We start from the raw sequence: 21,159 nt of genomic DNA on the forward strand, positions 1-21,159 counted from the left end.
TTTTGTGATTAAGAGGAACTCGAGTGTCTGTCTTATAAGGAGCGACAAGAGCAGTCTGATTCACTTTCCTTTTCCATGTGATTCATAGAAATTAAAAACACTTGTCAATACACAACTAAAGACAATAAGCTCTGATAATATCAACTTAACTCGCCTATTCGTGAAAATGATGCTTAAATCTTTACTATCTAAACATTTCCTCTATATGATTTATAAATATGAAAAATACACGCGTAAAAATTTGTATTCAAACAACAGTAAGTAGATTATCTGTATCGACAGAATGATAAAAACAACAACTTGACTCGCATTTTCGTGAAAATGATGTTTAAACGTTAACTATCAAAAGTCCGAAGGATCTCCGTAAACGTGATTTACGAGAGCGAAAAACAGTAGCCAAAATAAAATGAGTGGCTGAAAAAGCAACGAGGCACGCACATCAATCTGCGTAATGGAATAACGCAGCATCAAACGTTATTATCGCGGTTTAAATCTCGTTCGGTGAAAATATTTCCATGTGGATAATCGTGGCATCGCGTCGTCTCGTAATTGCAGCCAATAGCCCATTGTTTCTTGATAAAGAGACTCGTCCACTGAATCATCCATGACCCGAATTGCACGATTTCAAATGGTTTCTCCCTTCTCTTGTTATTACGGTAGAACTCGAAATTCGAAAACCTCTATAAGACTAGAATTTTGTTCGTTGGCTTACGCGCCGCTGTAAAAATCTCTGTGAGCATATAAACTTCGTCCAACTTGAATTATTCTCTGCGCGTTCGCACGCGCGTTCATTATACCTCTGTAACTCGAATTCAGAGAAGCTCCTCGACCTCCGTAAGTCGAAGTTACCATGTACCATCCTCTGTCTGCCTTTCTTTCTTCCGGAAACCATGTATAAACATATCGTCTTTTGTCTAACGCTTGTCCCTCCCGTAGATACCATCCGAAAGCCAAAATCTGTATGCTTTGCACGTGTAGGTTGAATTTTCGTTCGTTAAGTCTGCTTTACTTGAAAGCTTCGATAAGTGAAAACCACCATAACTCGAAAATTTAAACTGTTCCCTTGAGATTCGAAGTTCCGCTGTAGTTGCGTTATTCCGGACGATAATCTTATTGAACGATCGATATATCGAGGCCGCGTGAACGACGACGCAAAGATCACGTGGACGATCCACGAGCATTGGTTCATCGAGAATTGACTTCTACAGATGGTATTCGATATCTTGGATGAGGAATCGTTGGCCAATAATGGGGCCATAGCGAATTTTTATCGACTCCACCTGAACCATTTGCCACGCCATTCGTCGATTTGGCCAGTGTTCCCGTTAAATTGTGGCTATTTGTTATCCACACTCCAAGCAAGTCGCTCCTCCTCCAATGCTATTATCCTATCGGTCGATTATTTTTAGGTACATATCGTTGGAAAATCGAGGGGTGGTTTAAAAAAGGAGATCGATAATTTTACTTTGTGTACACGTCTAATAGACTATATTTTTCATTTTTCTCAAACATTCTGTGACTTTGTTTTCCGTGATTATTGTACTGTTTGCCCTCACTCCAAATTTCAAAACATATTTTACCGCTCTTTAGGCTGTCTGTGGTGTTAACGTTCACTTCTTAAAGTAACATAGTATTTTCGGCAGCCCGACTACGACGTATCTAACTCAAGAAGTACGAAATCGTAAATGGTGTATGGTAGCTGATAAGTTGCACGTTTAACACCGCGTCAATGATAAACACCGCTGAAAGTGTCGAGAATATCAGAGATTTTTGTAAGAAAATTTTCGTTCCAACACCATCCACGTGTCTCGTCGTGGCTGAACAATTGCACATCCAAAGAACAATAAAATTTATCGTAAAAAAATGATTGAGAGATAACAACAAAATCATCGATATCAAAGAGAGAATGTCTCGATGATAGAGGAAATATTCGAAATTTTTAGGAATAGAGCCACGTCCTGTTAGCAAAAACGTCAAATACTTTTAGTATAAATCTCGAAGCGGCGAATTATCCTGTGCGTTTGGTATATGTACTTTTCTTCGTTGACCATTACGCGATTTTCAAGCGTTTCTCTCGAATTAATCGACGAAGTTGATACGACCGATTGGACGACATTTAGCCCGCGGCCAATTGGTGCGCGCGTCCCATTGATTGGCTGGTGCGTACACATAATACCGTGGAATAACGGTGCCATTTGTGTTCAATCACGAACGTTGCCGAAGATTTACCGCCATCGAAGTTGTTCCCATTTGCGTCGTTTGGAAATTACTACTTAATACGTCATTGTAAAATGTCTCGCTGTTTCCTCGTTTTTTTCGGAGCACGATTCATCCTTCCCGTTCGTGGAAATAAATACTTAGATCGATGATACACGTCTTTCAGATCGTCTCTTTTCCAGCATCGTTTGCAAATTGCCATTTGATACACTGCAGCAAAACGGTGTATTTTATGCTTCGTTGATTCCAACGTTTTTTCGCTTCACGATCGATCTTTCACGTTTGTAGGAGCAACGTAGTTTTTTGATCGACGATCAGATTGACGATATCTTTATGCAAATTTAGCAAGAAAATCAAGCTGCGAGATAAAAGGTGTAACAGATTCGATTTTGCCAATATATTATTGCGAGTTATATGAGACATTTTGAGACATTGGCGTTGACCTTTTAAAACATCGATGAGACGTCCATCAGGATTATACCGATGGAATCGGAAACGAATCCGGAAATGTATATAGGAGTTACAAGATATTTATTGCGATAATGCATTTCATAGGAGTCAGCAAAATATGTCAAGAACCAAATTGCTCATTACCTAGGACGAGACTCGTTCTACTTTCAGAGACCATCTTTGGCACTAATTCTACCTTTAGGTCTAATTTTGTGCAAGATATATTTACAGGGAACTTATTATACATAGATTTTCAAATTGCTTTCAAATTTCATCGATACAATCACGACATATCGTGTCTCGCTATGTATACTAATAAGACGTATAAATGAATATAAATTTATATAACAATACAATACGAACATCCTACGTTTCTACTGTACGATAAATATTCAAAGTACATTGTCGCGAGCCAACGCACTTTGTCGTAAATCGAATTCTCAAAGGAGTCGCGTACCTGCCACTTTTCTGAATTTTTTAAAATATCAATCCTAAAACACTCTGATCAACGTTTATCTGCAGAAAAGAAACAGTTATTACGGAGAAAATTGATGAGATTACGTAAGATATGCATCGATCAAAGTGCTCCGGCGCTTTTCAAATTCAAGAAATTTCAATCAAGTGGAGTCAACCGCTTTGGCCTGCGAGTGTTTCGAATAAAAGAATCAAAGTGAACGCCGACAAGATGGCGCGATGTCCATATGGGAATGAACCCAAAATGAAGGGAATCATCGGCATCACGTGCACAGTCGTATCGTTGGAACACGCTGACCGACGATGCGTTAATAGAGCAATCTTCGTCGAAGAGCAGCTCGTACAGGGATCGTTTCTGGTCGGGCACGCGGTGCGAGCGTCGCCACGAAAGTCGTCGGGAAGTGGTTTGAACGTTGTGGAAGATGGCGGCCGCGCCCTATCAGGCTCAATGACCTCTCCGACAAATCGTTTACTTCGCACGCGGTGGCGGCGTCAGCGGGATAGACGCGCCGCGCCGCATCTTCGGCGCCGTGCGAACGCGCCTTTATGGCCTGTGTGTGATCCACGTTGCTCGAGTGACGTAAGCGCGTTCTCATCCTTCTCCCTCGACCAAGGTGTTGCCCAAACCTAAAGTTCATCGGGGCCCTTTTTTCTCTCTTCGTTCCTCCTTCGTTTTGTGGTTGTACGCTGAATACGCCCATCATGGCTCCTATTTCTGCAACCCTTTTGTCTTCATCATTTGGAACCTCTTTCGCTATGATTAAATATCCCGCGTTAGCGGATTTTTTGTATCTTTTTTTTATTCGATTATCTTCTTTTCTCGTATTGTTAGCCGAGTTTCGTTTGCTTTGTGAAGCATTTATTGAATCATTTGGTGTTTGTATCGTGGATGTGGAATTCTTCTGATTAGATTAAGTTGTCGTTTTTTTTTTTATTTAGAATTGTTTGGTTTTCTGATCCTAATTGATCTTTATGAATGTACGTATGTATATATTAGGTTGTCCGAAAAGTGTCTTTCTTTCGCAAACGTGTTCTTTTACAACAGTGCACCTTTATACAAACGCGAAACTAAGTCTGTGAAATGTCGCGGTATTTATCTCAACAGAACAAAATAGATCGTACGTAATTCGATAAAATAATATAAAACAAAAGACGTTATGCGTCTATTATTTCCTCATAAAACGAAAGACACTTTACGGACAACCTAATGTATGCTAAGATTGGATGTTAATTTTTACGAAGACACTAATTCAACAGAAGCGTTTCTATACAGAAACCTGACCTTCCTTTCTTCACGCGCGAAAATGTATTTTTATCGCTAGATGACAAATATCACGTGTTTGAGTCTAGAAAGTCTCTTGTTATTACTTGTAGAAAGAATATAAGACGCTCGAGCTCCTTTGCTTCTAAAAATTTAGAACCGATATTGTACGAATTAAAATTAAAATTAAATAATACAAAATTCACTGTAAAGAAGTCCCTTTTTGTAAAAAGGAGTCTAAAAAGATATACATTTATCAACGAATCGCAGTACATACGTAGCAGGATAGTGAAGACGAAATTCCTCGAAATTTTCTACCAATCACATCATCTTTAAATACCCAAATTATCTTTAAGCCCCAAATTAATTCGAATCTCACGTTTCTCATACAGAAGCGTTAAAACCTTCTTTCAGTAAAATAACGCTGTATTCCAGGATATTTACGCTAATTATCAGTGAATCATAATACCGCGATACCAAAGGTGAGATTCCTTGAAGACCAAGAGAACGATCGGTCTCGTTTCCTCTGATAAATAGTTAGCTCGAACGCGGACCACGTAACTGCGATCTTTAAAAATAGAAACAATGAGACACGCGGTTTGATGCAGCTGTAGACATTGGCACGTCGTCTACAGTCTAGAGAAACTAAAAGAATCGAACCAGTCGTTTTACCGAGGAATTACGAGAGAAATTCGCACGATCGTTAGCCGATACACGTGTCTTTCCGCTAAATAATTATCGCGCCAAGCGTGACTTCTTCGAAATGCTTGGAGAGAGTATAGGAGCAAGCGTTCATCGCCACGTGACAAATTGCCCTCCATTTAATTTGTGATGGAAAGCCAGAGGAAACTCTGTCCATAGCGTATATCATGTCGAAATTTATGGAAAATGTAGTCGAAGATGATGAGAATATCACGAGATTATCCTTTTTGTAAAAATAAAACTTTATCGAAGATTTATTGCGTTCTCTAAATCGATCAATTAAATATATTCGTTTGGTCGTGAGAGAATAAGATTGAATTTTTTTTCGAATTTATCGTAAAATCTACTACCGTTTTTGTCTCTTTTTGGGACACGTGAATTTATAGAAGCAATCAGTTTGTTTCGTGAAAATCGAACGTGAGCCACAAACCTTGTTTTAATGAAATCAAGCGATTGATAAAAAGCGGAGTTGGTCGCTTTGAGAGTTTTTAATATCTATTTTCCTATTTATAGTATTTCCTCTAGCATCTACTATTGTCTATCGATTGAGGTAATCGGGAAGACAAAAGACACAGAATCTTACGGTGAGCGTAGGAGTGAATGAAAAAAATTATATAAATGATAGAAGAAAAGCAAGACGAAGCAAAAATTTGGTGGATGTAATTAATTTCGCTATCGACAGGAAGCGTAGTTTCTTGCACCGACCGTTTACGACGTAAGAAAAATGTAGCGCACATTGCCTCCGTGTTTTGCAATACAGTTCTTAATATTCCTTTACCGCGATAAGATAAATGATGCAGCAGTGGCACGGAGCAATGGATCGTATTTCAATCGCGAGAAATTTGATCGTGTTTTATTGTGTTTTCTCTGGTATTTTCCAAGCTTTCTTTACTATTTTCTATCGATGACACTTCATAGATAAAAGTAGTCAAAATAAACGTAAAGCGTTGAATACTCGTCAAATTTTCGAAACCCATCGAAAAACTCGACTAAGGCTTTCAAACCTACCAAGATTCTCAAGATTTCTAAAACCACCAAGATTTTTATGAGTTTTAAACTTCGAATCATATCCCAGGCGATTCGAAGTGTCTCAGATCTGAACGCTGCTTCTGACCAAAGATGATTTCATCGAAATCAACGAACGCGGTTGCGGCTGATCGCGAATATAACCGAGATTTCTTGGATTTCCTAGAAACTCTCGTGACAATTGATCTCGCGGACGAAAGCCCACTTTCCGGAGGCAATCGACACGCTGCCACTTCATACGATAATCTCCGGAAACGTCTGTTGCGGTCTGATGGATCGCAACATCTCGAAATTAAATCCTAACTATTGCTACAAGCGAACGAAGAACAATCGCGAGAATAAAGAAAGAGAGAAACGAGAGATCGATAAGAGAATTAAATATAAATACAAATGAAGCAATAGAATAGCGACAAGAAGAACTTTTTGATTGTCGTATACGGATCAAGCCGAGAATGATAAAGCCAGTTTCTTTTTCTGATAACGAAATACCATAGAAATGCGAAAAGAAAGGGCACTGAAACAATAAAAAGTCAGCTACTATTATATATATATTTTGTACATATCTTAATTACCCACGCATCGCATCTTACGAAGAAATCTTTACTTGGAGTGAAAAATTATAAAATTATCATAAAATGTAAAAAGACATGTAAATGGCGAACGAATTAATAATAGGAAATCTTTCATCAATAAGAGAACGAGATTACGGCTACGTAGCTTTAAATCGAATTCATCAAAACTGAGAAACAGATAGTTTTAATATCCAACGGAGAAATTCTTTGCCACGTGCCAATATTAATTAACTATGAATTTATGAAACTAATTAACTGCGAATTTACAATATATTAAACAAATACCATGTAGCAACATTAATCAACTATAAACCTACAATATGTTCGAAGAACAAATATTTCATTTTAAAAATTAAATGGACCCTCCGATTTAAATATCTTGCACTTCCTTTTTGTTTACTCAGATTGCCAGAAAACGGAACTGTCTCTTCGCAAACAACAATTCCTCGATTCACCGGTGCAGTGGTTTCTCGATATTCACGTTGATATCGACATAGATTTACCGCATTGTATTCCTGGTTCATAATCGGCTGGCAACAAAAATAATTTCGCCGCAGGAAGAACACAAAGAGCGACGCGATCTGCGATCGAAAACAAGAAAAACAAGCCATCGTTTTGTGGCTTTCAACTGAGAATTTTTCTACCTTTCAGTACGGGGTGCAGCATTCCACTCTTCAACGAGGGAAAGAGAAAGAACAAGCACGCACGAATAAAAATAAAATACGCCGCGGGTCGCCGATTCGCTGTGTTCGAATCGCAGTCGATTCGCGCGCGCCTCGCGATAAAAGCCGCATCAGAGGGAAAAGCCTTTGATACACTCGCCACGAACGGCGTAACGACGTCGTTAAAGCCGTTTACCTGCGTACCAAGGAAACCTCTATTTACGATTCTTCTTTGGTACGCGTTCGTTACAGTTCTACAAATACCTTGGGTCAATCTATGAAGAAACATTTTGCTCCATTTACACGAATTTAATGGCGAATAGACGTTCCGGGTTTTGTTTCCCCCAATGTTTCTTCGGTTTTGACAATCGATTGATAAATTGGAAAAGAAGGAGAAACGTACGTTTATATTTTTATCTATTATTTATTTATTTATTTATTGATTTATTTGTTTACAAGTTTATTTTGACTCGATCCCGTTAAAGATAAAACCAAATTCGTATTTCTGTAAATGATCGCGCGAAGTAATGCTTGTATAACGAGCGATTTTTTCTAACGCGTTGGATTTCTAAATAATATGTTAGAGTCCATGGTAATGACGTAAATACTGACGCCTGTATGAAGATAATTCAACACGAAGTTCAATATTACAGCCAAAGATTGGTGATTATATTTTCGTTTGCTTTAGTTCGAAGTACCTTTTGTTTCGATATTTGCTCTTATATGTTTAGGGAAGCTGATATATATATTTGTAGATAAAAAGCGGAAGACGTAGATTAGAAAGTTTGTTCAAGAAGAAAAACTAATATGTATGTTAGCTTCATTAGCCTGATTTGGTTACTAAGGATTCTGAGAATTGGTTGATAAGCCGGCCAAAGAAAAATGTGAGTTCGTGTTTTCGTGATTACAAATATGTAATGATTGTATAACAACGATTTCCTAATGAGTAATATTTCTAAATAATATCTGAGAAAATACGTTTATGATAGTGGTGAAAATACCTCTGTACGAAGATTAATTTAAACCAAAATTCCATGTCACAGCTCAGAATTAATTACAGTCACAGTTAAGAATTAATTAGTATTTTTGTCATTCTACTTGAAGTATCTTTTATTCAATATTCGGTTTTACCTTCTTACGGAAACCGATATATAAATGGTAGGTACCAAATGAGAAACGTAGAATGAAGAGTTCGTTTAAGTACAAAAACTGAAATGTTACTTTTATTAGTTTGATTTGTATGCCAAAGAAAAGAGTTACATTAATTCTTTTAATTATTAATTAATTTTGTTTTCCTCCTTCAGATAGATATAATATCAATTTGATCCATCAAGAAACATCATTAGAAAATATAGAATCCCACAAATAACTGCAATATTACATTGCAAAATTATACACATTTAATAATTCCAACTAGACTGAATTACTTCGTTTCGTCCTATTCGATATCTGTTCGCTTGACACACAGAGACAGAAAGATACTGCTGTTGCTTAGAGAATGACGTTGATTGATATTACCTTCTGCACGAACCAACAGCCTAATCCCATTCTGCCATATCAAAATTCCATCGATCAGATGAATATCTTGCAGATCACGAGATCGACGATCGAGTTGATCGCCTCGATGTTTCGAAGCGCATGAATCTGAGATTGCGTGATATTACTTACAATTTGCTTGGCCAGTTTCTGCATTCCGCTGACGTCACTTGATGGCGCATCCTCTTCCCTCGCTCTGACGGTCGCTGAGAGATACGCATCTGCACGCAGTCTCGATCACTTGGATGATCCACGCCTGAGATAACGTTCGTCTATCCTAGATCGATCTGCTCTGATCATTTCAAGAGGTCTGTAACGTTCAAAACGAATTTAAGAAACCCGTTCCCGTAGTCGTCTCTCGTATTTATTGCTCGTTTTGTTCTTGAAATCGACACTGGTTTATCGCTTGTTTCGTGCAGTACACGAAGAATGAGAACTTGTAAAAGTGTGCAATATCGACGCTCCTCTTTTACTTTGAAACTTGTTAACTTCTGACGAACTTTTCGTGAACTACGATAGCCTCGTTGTGAACTATTAAACGTTCTCGCTACGCGATTAACTTTTCATTTATTCGTTAGACGCGACGTTCGTTATTCTTAGAAGGACAGTATGAAGGAAAATCGCGACCATCTTGCTACAAACTGTATTTAGTGCCTTCTCCTGTTATGTTTCAATCGACTGCACCATCGAAATTCTATTACGAAAAACAAAATAAAAAATTCGATAATCCGCATTCTGTAAAAATCAACATCGTTTTATCGTATCTTGTATTTTATTTAATAGAAAATTGTATATTGTCAATGATTAGAAAAAGCCAGGTTTATTCCTTTTTTTTTCTTTTTTCTTTTTAAGAATATCTATATTCACAATATCTGTACGATAATAATTTATTCAACGATTACAATCTCGAAGTAGAAACGCTGCAAAAATCGTACCAACTGTCGTAAAGAGTTGATGATAAGTTAAACGCAAAGCAACATTAGCTATTCTCCGTCAGTGACGACAAATGATTAAAAGTATGTTAACCTCGGGGATAAACCTGCCTTTTTGATAACGTTTTATTAGAATTCGATAACGTTCTAGATACTTGTATTATGAAAAGTCACGAAAATAACTATCGAGTCGTCAGTTTCGTAACGATATTTCGCGCAACGTGATCGCGGTCGTTCTTTATCATCCGCGGCAATGATCACGGGATCTGTACGCCGCTTTTCAAGCCTCCAGCGACATAATCGAGATCCTCGAACGGTACTACGTATAGGAGGAAGGCAGGAAAGGTCACGGCTCTGACCCATTTCGACGTTTTATCGGCCTACTACGCGAGCAAAGTTCGCGTCTCGTGGTGCACGAACTGGTCCGCGCTTCGTGGAACGAGATTACATGCATACGTGACTTCCGTTTTCTCGCCTCTTGTTTTTCCACCGAACGTTCTGCCCTCCTTTATTTTCCTCTCTTTTATTTTATTATTCTAGGCGCGGTGGAAATTTCAAAAATCGCGAAATATTCTCGAGATTTGTGAGCTGTGAAATCGAATAAATATCATTGGTGATGTTTCGAAGGCTAAACGAAGATTGACGTGTGTATGTCTGATTATTGTACATAGATATATATATATATATGTATTAGGTCGTGCCAAAAGTTTCTTTCGTTTTATAAGGAAATAATAGATGCATGACATTATTTATTTCATATTATTTTTCTTTACATTATTCTTATTGTTGTCTTATTATTGATATTATTGTTCTATTGGAACAAAATGGATGGATTCACTAAAATAATATAAAGCAATAAATACTGTGCGTTTACTATCTTCTTATAAAACGAAAGAAACTTTTGGGACAATCTAATGTAATACGATCATCAACACAACAGATGTCTGTAGAGATTTATGGAAATATTGGCGAAAAATTTGAAAGGTAAAGATCAACGTGTTTATGTGTCATTAACGTGTACGATTATCCAAGTATGGTACAAAATATATTATTTGACTGTAGATTTAAATGAGCTGCGATTATCGGATAAGTGTTTCAACAAGATTTTTAGAAACAATGGCAAAGAATCCTGTGTGAAAGTGAAACTTGAAAATAGAAGCTAGTATATCCGTATAATTAATCGAATTAAAAATAAAATTCTTCTAGTATAACAATTTTATTGGGTCAATACATTTTTTGGAACGATAAAAGCGAAATTTTAATACAAATTACGCGATAAATAATGGCTTGAGAAAATATTTTGTTATACCCTGGCGAATGACGTTATATTGGCCATGGATTTCGCAGAATTGAAATTTATTTCAATAGTTGGCCTTTGAAAATATTTCGCGATATTCTTGTTTATATAGAGATAGTGGTGAGAAAAATGTTTATGGTATATCTGAGTCGTATAAAGTGCAATCTTCAAGGTAACTCTTTATAAAATAAATAATCTAAATTCGCCTTCAGTCGTCTTCATAAATTAATCATTAACGAGCAACGAACAACAAATCCACGCATCTTTCGATATATTAACCGTCCATAGATAGAACAAGTTGTCGTTCTTTAGTAAAAATTGATTTTCCACGAAATGTATTTCCGAATGGAATTTCAGTCTCGAATTCCTCTCACCCAATTTAGCGTTTGTATCGGGAAAAGTTTGAAATATTCGACTCAACAAACGACTGTAATGCAACAAAAAAACATCAACAAGTATCCTGGAAATTTTCTGCAATTTTTTTGGAAGCCTGGAGCGATAAAAAGTATTCGAACAGGAGAATTGAAACCATCGATGACCTTCGTCAGAAGGAATTTTCGTGAACGTATTCGAACGATTCTCGTGCAGAAGCTGGCGAAAGTGTTCGACTATGTAGGCTGACTCACGACGAAATTTTATCTTGGCCGGCGATTTGCCAAATATCGAATCGTCGCTTGTAGCTTTCAGTAGCTTTCTCTCAACTGAAACGATACTTTTGTCCTCCGATTCCTCTTGCTCCACGGTCCATGTTGACTGCCAAGGAAAATTCGTTTAGACGCGGTTAACCACGGTACACGTAGTGGAAGAAGCGTCGCGGTGTTTGTATCGATTACTCGTTAAAACCTTCACATCGTCGATGTTTATGCAATGTTTTTGCGGCTGAGGAAAATCAGAGCTGTGGGATTTTTCAGTGGCAACCGCGAATATTTAATCGTTCGTTCGATTTATCAGAGGCGTTATCGTTCGCGATAGTTTGGCACACTTGTGGCGAAAATAACTGGAACTAAATGGACTTTACAAGTTACAGCGGCGGACAAGAGAAAATTTATAAAATAAAAGGATGTTATAATTTTACAAAATGAACTTATATTTAATAAGAACAATGAATAAATATAATATAATTCCACGGAATAAACGACCATTACCATAACAAGTAAATAATTTTTAGTACAAAAATTTGGTATAAAATTCGCGATGTATCGATTAAAAATTTTGTTCTATTCTCCATTGTATTTTCATCTTCCATTATGTCATATTATCATTCTCTCATTTGATTATCAAGCGACGATAAAATAAGGAAATCAATAAAAACGTACGTATTATATTTTTCTCCCATGATCTTCGAAAGATATAGTTCTTTTTTCTACGGTGTGTTTGATAGCAGATTAAAAATACGCTTAATACGTTTAAAGAAAAAGAAAAAAGACGCATGTTCCGTCATTTGCCGGGTTAAAGAGTGCTCGGGACATTTCACGGATGTATATTTATGAACGCCGACCGAACGACGTAAAATGTGTAGTGGTACCGTCTTCAATTGGTCTCGTTCACGAAGACATTCGCGTCTCACGTTTTACACTGATCATATCTTAAAGCTCGTTACAAACGGTATTCGATATCTTCTAGATTTTACCGACGTCGTTCCGCTGCGTCTTGTCATCGAGCTCGTATAAATTTTTATGCCCCATAGTTGCTCTATTTCCGGTTTACAATAGGGTGTAACCATGTTTGTCTTTGATTGACGTCGTTTTCTGAAGCAACGTGGTTTCGGCAAGTACGAAGGAATTTACACGATTGTGGTAAAATAAAAAATTTATTATCAATTTCGTGTAGTCGTCTTTATGTACAAAGAGGAAATACAGGAGAAAAAAATGTAAGTCATATTTTCCGATTTTTATTAAAAAAATGATTTCAGAATTTGATTCTGTATTATTAAAAATAGTTTCGAATTAACCACACACTGTATACTTTTGCATATTCAATAAATGTACGTTATATGCAGTAACATATAAAATAAAGATCACAAAAATCATAATTTTTAATAGTTGAAACAACTCTCCATTCGTCGTCTACTTTTTCTCCATTTTTGTTGTATTCCTATGGTCGTAAAAGTGGAAATTTGTACAAAAATCCTTTCCATTCAGAAACCGTATTCTAATGATAAAATTAACAAGTGATGTAACGCACGTACAGCTATTATAGAAAAAAGTAACTCCAACCTCGTAACCACGGTACTGTACAACAAATTTACTGTAATAAAACCACTCTCTTATCGTACTGCCCGGCAAAAACGAAATTAAAATCTCCTTGTCTATGTCCAGAGAGATATAAATTTCCGCGAAAATCCTTCGCCCTAAAATCCCACTCTGACAATAAAATTAGCCCGTTGATCCAACGGACACCGAACTCCGTAAAAAGAAAGTAATTCCAAATTTTTAATCGCGATACAAAGTACACGACAAACTTGCCTATACACACGCTCTCTTATCACGCTTCGCAGCAAAGACGAAAACCATTAAAAAGCAACGCTTCCAAAAAGACGAAAAAACCCATAAAACGAGGCGAAGCCTATCTCTCGCGAGCACGAAACCCCTAAAACGCAACCGCGTCCATGACAACCTTATACAATCGCGTCTCTATGGTCTGTTATCGCACACCAATATATACTACGTTATATACGTGAAAAAAGAAAAAAGGACAAAAAAAGAAAGAAAAGAAAAATAGAGGGACTAGGGGTGTCGGTTAAAGAGAGAGGGGCAGAGTGGAAACGAGATATAACGTGGTGCACGTGTGTGGCTGTTGTTTCAGGTTGCAGCGAGGACGAGGCAGCAGGTGTCGTGAACGCGGAGGTGGGCGGAGGTTGCGCGGCCGGGGCGCCAACCACAGGAAGTGGCGTTGGAGGTGGTAGCGGCACAGGTAGCGAAGCCGGTGGTGGTGGTGGAGGCGGTGGTGGAGCAGGAACAGGAACAGGAGGAGGCGGAGGAGCCGTCCGTGGTGGCGGCGGCAGCGGTGGCGGCGAGGGCGGATCGACGAAGCAGGGTGGCGAGAAGTGTCCCCAGTGCGGCTTCCTCTGTCGGGACGTCCACGTGCTTCAGCTCCATCTCGAGGACACGCACAAGACCCCGTACGCCATCGACAAGAACGATCTCAACGCTCAATTCCCTCAAGTGGTGAGTGAAACTAACGTCAAGGACGAGAGGACTCCATTGTTCCTTGTGTATTATTGATCATGCGCGACCGGCCTGCGAATTTTCCATTTTACTCGTGTCTCTTTTTGGCTTTGTTTCATCTTCCTTTTTACGTACAGTGCTTTCTATTCCCTCTTTGCTTTTTGTAAGACAATTTCGATATATATTTGCTGTTTTTCCTTTATTCTTCTTCTGAAATTCTGTTTTAATAGGAATGATATTAACGACGACGATGGGGAAAAAGAGAAACAAGGAGATTGGGTTTTTGAGAACAGAGAGGTAGAGTTGACGAAGGGATTGACGAATCTTTTTCTTGCGTAGAATGGTTTCTTTCTTTGTTTCTCTTTGGAAACCGTCTTCCCTCGCCATTTACGGCCTTTTCTTTCATTTCTCTTGAAAGGAATGATATATTCGTTATGAGATGACGACGAAGAATAGCTTACAAAAGGAGGAAGTTGAGACGTAGTCGAAGATATTATTTCTTCGTTTTTGTAGATGGATACTCTTTTTCGTTTTTCTTGTTCTTTCTCCTCCTTCCCCTTTTCTTTCTTTCATTTTTTTTAATTTTCTTTTAAGAAGAACGATATTGGTTACGATGACGGAGAATAGTCTGTAAAAGAAGGAAGGGAATTGGGTTGTTGAAAGTTGAGAGGTAATTGACAATAGAGTTTTATGAACGAGTAGCTCGTGAAATTGAGATTGCCTTTTATATTACATATTTATACGCTGTTGTTTTATTAGGTTTATTTCTTGCCTATCTTTATAAGTAGACGTAATACACACTGGATGCACGATTCGTCATTAAGTTTATGTAAAACAGTATAGTGGCCGGCGCACCTGTGCGATTATAAGATTCAAAGTAGCTCGTTCTCGTGATTAAATACTCGATTCTGCTTTGACTTTACTTTGATATTTCAGCTTGCCTTTGTTACTCTTCGCAGTTGACGTTGCCGGTTGAAATTATGGTTTAAGAACAAAGAGACTTTTCATGTTATTCCGATTATACTGAGAATTTGCACTATATCACAATTATCGTATTAAAGGAAATATTAAATTTATTAAAAATTCAACAAAATTACAAATAAATTATGGAAATGAAATTATAAGCATTCTCTGAATAGTAACTTTAATAAAATAAATTTTTACATATAAGTAGTTAGTGAAAAGATATGTATTTATTAACAAAGATCGAATAAACGCGATGAAATTAATCGATAGATTTTTTCCAGTCCTGCAGGGTGTGCAGCAAGACTTTTGCTAACGTCTACCGACTCCAGAGGCACATGATCAGCCATGATGAGAGTGCCGTGCTTCGTAAGTTTAAGTGTCCCCATTGCGAGAAAGCCTTCAAGTTTAAGCATCACCTCAAGGTACTACGAGTGCACCCTTATTTTTCATTTCTCATTCGTACATCGTTATTTCCGTTCTTTGCTTTCCTTTTCATAATCTATTTTCACACAGCACTGCCTGACTTTGATATAGTTTTCTCCTGTAACCGAAACGAATGAATTCTTCCAAATAGAATTTCTCTGTATATAATTTCAACTTTCTTTGTTTTCTTTTTATTTTTTTATTTTTCGAAGAAAAAGAAAAAGAAATTATTGTACGTAGAATGCATCGATTGACATAGTTGCACCGGAACGAATATTCCCCGAAGTTAATTTTATTTATCTTTAGTTAACGCTAGTAGTTAAGTTTAGATAAACGCTAGTTCACGCTAGACTGCGGTTATTTATGCAGATTCGTAGTTTCGTTAATACAATACAAAGAAACAGATCGTTACATTCGTTTCAAATATCGCACCTTAATTTGCAATATTTTATAGAATTCAAAGTATTCATAGAATCGATAATAAAAAGAAAGATCAACTGTATATTATCGTATCACGTGCATTTTTTTACAGTTTGAAATTTCGAAATTCGATTGAATGGATAAAAAATTCACGGTCTAGCGATTGCACCATCGATCCATATATAATTTCTCTTTTTTTTTTTCTTCTTCTAATTTCAATTTCGATTTTCATCTTTATCTTTGTTCTCAGGAGCACCTTCGCATTCACAGCGGTGAAAAGCCATTCCTATGCAACAACTGCGGCAAGCGCTTCTCCCATTCGGGCTCGTATTCGAGTCATATGACCTCGAAGAAGTGCCTGATAGTAAACTTAAAAAAATCCAGGCATACGAATGTGAGCAACGTGGATCGTGGGCCGAAAAAGGCGCAACAACCCCTGCCGCCGGGGCGGCGCGAGGTCGATCTGCTCGCGGCGAATAATAACACTTTCCTCCCTATTCTGCCGAAGCTTTCACCCTCGGATTATCAGGAGATACAACGGGAAGGAGCGGGTGAGGGTCGATAACGCCATTCTATTTCAACCGCAATCGTCGTCGTGCACCTTGAACGATCCGGCTCCGTGAACTCGATTCGTAATCGAATCCTAACACAAAACACAGAATTCTGCTTTCAATCCTATTTAGAGTTTACGTCATTTGGAATGGAATATCGACGTTGTTGAAATTTAATCGTTTATAGAAAGTTTCTGAGGCTTTTGTATTTAGTTAAATCAAATTATGGAAAGAATATATGGAAGACGTATTATAACGCAAGACAGTAAATCTGCTTGCAATTTTATCGTAGTTTATGTCATTTAGAATTGGTACCGACATTGTTGAAATTGAACCGTGTATAAGAATTATGAAAAAAATTCTTATTTTTGCTGTTAAATAGACATGGAATGTTTTAAGAGAAATTGTGACATGATTCAAAACCTACAATTAGGCAAAACTCGTTCGAAAAAGTTCGAAATGTTATATAAACGAGAGAGGATGATTTAAAGAAGATACAAATCTACAGATCATTGGTTTAGTAGTTGTAATAATCGTGTATAATTGTTTGTTGTACTGAAAGAGCAACCGAATTAGAGAAATCTATAATAGAAGAAAATAATGATTTCAGGTATTTACGACATGCCGACCCTTCTGCCGCAAATGATGGGCTTCGGCAGTTACTTTCTGCAGGCATCCTTGGGCAAGATCTTAAACCAGCTACATTCCAAGAGATTGGACGAGGTAGCCGAGAAATTCGAGTCTCATCGGGAACTCATGAGCCCGTCGACGGCGGACTCTGAGGGCACAGAAGGCACAGAGGGTAAAGAATCACCAGCACCGACCGATCCTCAAGGTCTTGACGCGGTTCGACGTATCCTTGAAACGGTGAACACCTCCGTCACGAAACAACTGCTCGAGGCGAACGTGAGGAAATTGTCCACCTCGCCGGCCACGATGAAACGAGAGTTCGAGGAGGATTATCAAGTAAGATCAGATCATTGTCTATCATTGTTGCAAATATTGTGCAATGAACAAAATTTAGTTTGACAGCGCAGAATTAAAGAAATGATTAAATTTTACAGATCCGTTTTTGCACGATTGGATTAGCGTCATTAGTGAAATTTTACAAGTCACGAGTTACAATTGTTAATAGATATCCTTGCATAACAATGACAAGTTTGATTTAATAAAACAAATGAAATTCTACGAGTAGGCTTTACGAATTACAAATTATCTGATTGTTAGTGCTTGTCGAAAGATTAGAAAATTGTAAAAAAAAACCAATTTGTGAGTTGTCTATTTACTCTGTGGAGGATTAGTCGAGGATAGATAATGCGAAATAACGAGAGCGAGATATTGCTGTTGCTGGGAGGTGTTCCTTCCAGGTCGCCAGCACTAAGTCGTCGGAGGCTGACAAGGAGGCGAGCTTCCTCAAATCCGAACAGTATTGAGACGGCGTTCTATCGCCAATTTCTTGGTTCTCAAACTCCCAGTGTAGTCTTGAACCGTTTGAGTCTGCGAATTCTGTACGAAGCTGTCTATTGCTACTCGTCATTATGAATGTTCACTTTTCGCACGTCGGGGTCGCCAATGTGGAGGATTAGTCGAGGATAGATAGTGTGAAATAACGAGAAATAGTGTGAGATATTTCCAATAAATAAATTAATTAATTTACAGCAGTATACATGAGTCGTTAATACAAAATATAAATCGCGGAATAAATATTCGTTAATGTTCGTCGCGTAACTCGATAAATACTTGGAGATACTCTGTAGATACTGTATGATACTCAACGATACTGTTCGATACTCGATATGTACTGTCTCGCTCGCGATCGCGTCCGTTTATTTATACTGGTCAGGGGAGAGTCGGAAAATTCAAATTCGTCTTCATTCGACGACTACACGCAGCGGCGACATTGTTTTATCCGGAGTTTATTGGTCGTTATGTTTCATGAGTCAAGACTAATCCAATGTCCTGAGGCAAAACAATAGCACGAGTCGCTCTCGACTCGCATCGTCCTCCGACTCCTGTCGCTACAATTCTAATATCATGATTAGGTGATAAATTATTGTGCAAGTGGACGCAGATATCGAGAAGTTCTAAAATTAGTTATAGATTTAACTATAAATAAATTCGTATAACGAAGGAACCAGGATTTGTAACAGTATTATTAGATCTTTCTAATTCGATTAAGTTTGTAAAATAGTGGGAAGAAACGAAAGAAAGAGTTTAGATTCTAAAGAGTGATTTATTAACGAAACTTCCCAATTCTGTTAACCACGTGGTTCTTTACTTCTTAATGCTGATTGACGTGTCGTAAACTCGTTAGACAAGTGTCATAAACAGTCTAAGTATAAGGCGGATGAGGTCAATACCCCTACAACCCTCTGTAAGCTTACCCCAAGATTATATGAAGGTCATTATTGTGACACATAAAATCTCCTAAATATATCAATATAAAGAATCGATTATTACAATTTAATGGTCTGTAGAAAAATATTGTAACAGCTACGTTTATTGATTGAAACAATTCTTAAGGAATCTTCTTCAAATTAATCTAAATTTCCTTATTCCTTTGTTTTATGCTTTACACGTTCGTTCGAAAATTACAATTTGTGATGTATTTTAAAAAATCAAGAATTTCTGCAATTAAACTAATAACGAAGATTTCAAGAGTTCTCTTCCAGATTACTTTGTATCGCTTAATTGATCTCTCTTTAATGTCATTGATAATCGACTTAACTATCACAATTCACTATTTCAGCCACAGAAAAACACAAATTCCTTAATTAACGATGAATATATTGGCACAGGATCAAGACAGCGAGATGTCCAGCGAGATGGCACATTATCCAGACTGGTCAGCAGCGGATCAATATGATTCGCAGAGTGAAGGTTTGGCGGCGAAGCTCGAGGACGTGAATCAACCCAGTGCGAAATCAGGTTACAAGAGAAAAGCGGAGGATAGCTCGGAGGCGGACTCGGAGGACGAGGAGGATGGTACACAGACGCACAATGATAACGGAAGGAGAGTCAGGGCTAGATCTTTGATAGACGATGAGCAATTGGCTGTTCTCAAGGGTTACTATGCCATTAATCCTCGACCCAAGAAGGAGGAGATCATCATGATCGCCAATTACATCAATTTTCCTACTCGTGTCGTACAGGTGCATGTTTTTCCTCAAAAGATTCTCCACAAAAAAAAAAGAAATCTTACCCAATTAACTCCTTGTCTTATGACTTTCTTTAAATGGATACTTGTTTTCCATTGCTTTAGCACCATTTTCAAATTTATACATAATAATGTTCAGTTTGAAGAAGTGAAACTGAAATTAGCGTTGAAACTAAAGTTTGTTAGGAATAGAATTTTTGAATTGGAACTGCTATTGCAAGAAATAATGGCAATGTAAAACAATAATAGGCTTTTAAAAGAATCATTCAGAACATGTCATGAATACGTTATTTAATGTTCAGGTTTGGTTCCAAAATTCCCGAGCGAGGGACCGACGAGAATCGAAGATACCACCTTTAGTACCATTGGCAAATTCGACCAGTCAGACCGCGTACGAACAACCATTAGATTTGTCGAAGAAAGAAGCTCTCACAGAGACGACGTGCAAAGACAGTGAAACTGTTTGTGCAAAATTCACATCATCGTCTCCCGTTGAAGCGAAAAACGATAATGCGCTGTCGCATAATCAAGACGCGGATGATCTGGAGGATTCGCCTCTCGTTATTGACGAAGAAACCACCGATTCTGTAGAAACGAAACGTACGGCCCCGATGGGGGGAGAAATTGTTCCGAAGGTAATGATAACGCTGATTCTAACGATTACTATTAAACTGCGAATATCTATGCATTTGTGGAAACTTTAAATCCAGTACTTTAACTTTAAATGCGAAATATTTAAAGTCAAGTATTTGCTTATTTGTATTTATAAAAGTATGAGCTTGCATAAAAATTCGCAGTCTACGTATAATACAAAAATAAAGCACATATACAAAATAATTAATAAGATAGTAAAAATGCGATGAGGCGTAAAGAAGTTTGCTGTTATATTTTATATGCGTCTATTTTAATGTTGCATAATTTGCTGTGCTAAGTATATTACGAAGTTCCGTATTTGCAGAGTCAACCTCAGACAAATGTAAAGAACGAAAGTGAAAACGCAAGTCAACCAGAGGCTTCGCCAGCAGCGGAGATCGAGCAGGGTGTCTACTTCTGTGATCGGTGTGACAAAACATTCTCCAAGCACAGTTCCCTAGCAAGACACAAATATGAACATTCCGGTATGCATTTAAATGTTGCTCTCTTCATTTCTACACATTACAAATTAACGTATAGAAAATTCTTATTTTTTTATATTTGAAACATTATTTGATAACGTTAATATTTAACTAGTAACCAGAGCTTCCCAAGCTTTTTAGGAGCCGAGACCCATTTTCGAAAATGATAATTTTTCGCGACCCACCCAAAAAGCAGCTCGGTGATCCGTCAATCGATTACAAACCACACTT

At 37.7% G+C, this 21,159-nt stretch overlaps 1 protein-coding gene and 1 long non-coding RNA gene across 3 annotated transcripts in view; one reads left to right on the top strand and one right to left on the bottom strand.

Annotated features, from left to right (window-relative positions):
* Positions 1–21,159, top strand: part of LOC100642685 (zinc finger protein 1) — a 35,166-nt gene that overhangs the window by 7,600 nt on the left and 6,407 nt on the right. The window contains exons 1-8 of one of the 2 annotated variants that reach the window (XM_020862635.2): positions 10,774–10,816; positions 13,935–14,296; positions 15,544–15,684; positions 16,356–16,656; positions 17,267–17,622; positions 19,455–19,808; positions 20,116–20,448; positions 20,772–20,931. In XM_020862635.2, coding sequence (XP_020718294.2) covers positions 10,789–10,816; positions 13,935–14,296; positions 15,544–15,684; positions 16,356–16,656; positions 17,267–17,622; positions 19,455–19,808; positions 20,116–20,448; positions 20,772–20,931 — 2,035 coding nt within the window. In that variant the 5' untranslated portion in view covers positions 10,774–10,788. Of the gene's footprint in view, positions 1–10,773; positions 10,817–13,934; positions 14,297–15,543; positions 15,685–16,355; positions 16,657–17,266; positions 17,623–19,454; positions 19,809–20,115; positions 20,449–20,771; positions 20,932–21,159 lie in introns of those variants that run through there. The other variant, XM_012308228.3, reaches the window with a different exon arrangement.
* LOC125385019 lies at positions 8,566–9,700 on the bottom strand. The gene is made up of 2 exons (XR_007223952.1): positions 9,033–9,700; positions 8,566–8,913 (listed from the first exon to the last, which is right to left on the bottom strand). It is a non-coding gene; the product is annotated as an uncharacterized LOC125385019 (long non-coding RNA).

This window comes from Bombus terrestris, chromosome 4, assembly GCF_910591885.1.
Source record: "Bombus terrestris chromosome 4, iyBomTerr1.2, whole genome shotgun sequence".
NCBI classification, from domain to species: Eukaryota; Metazoa; Arthropoda; class Insecta; order Hymenoptera; family Apidae; genus Bombus; species Bombus terrestris.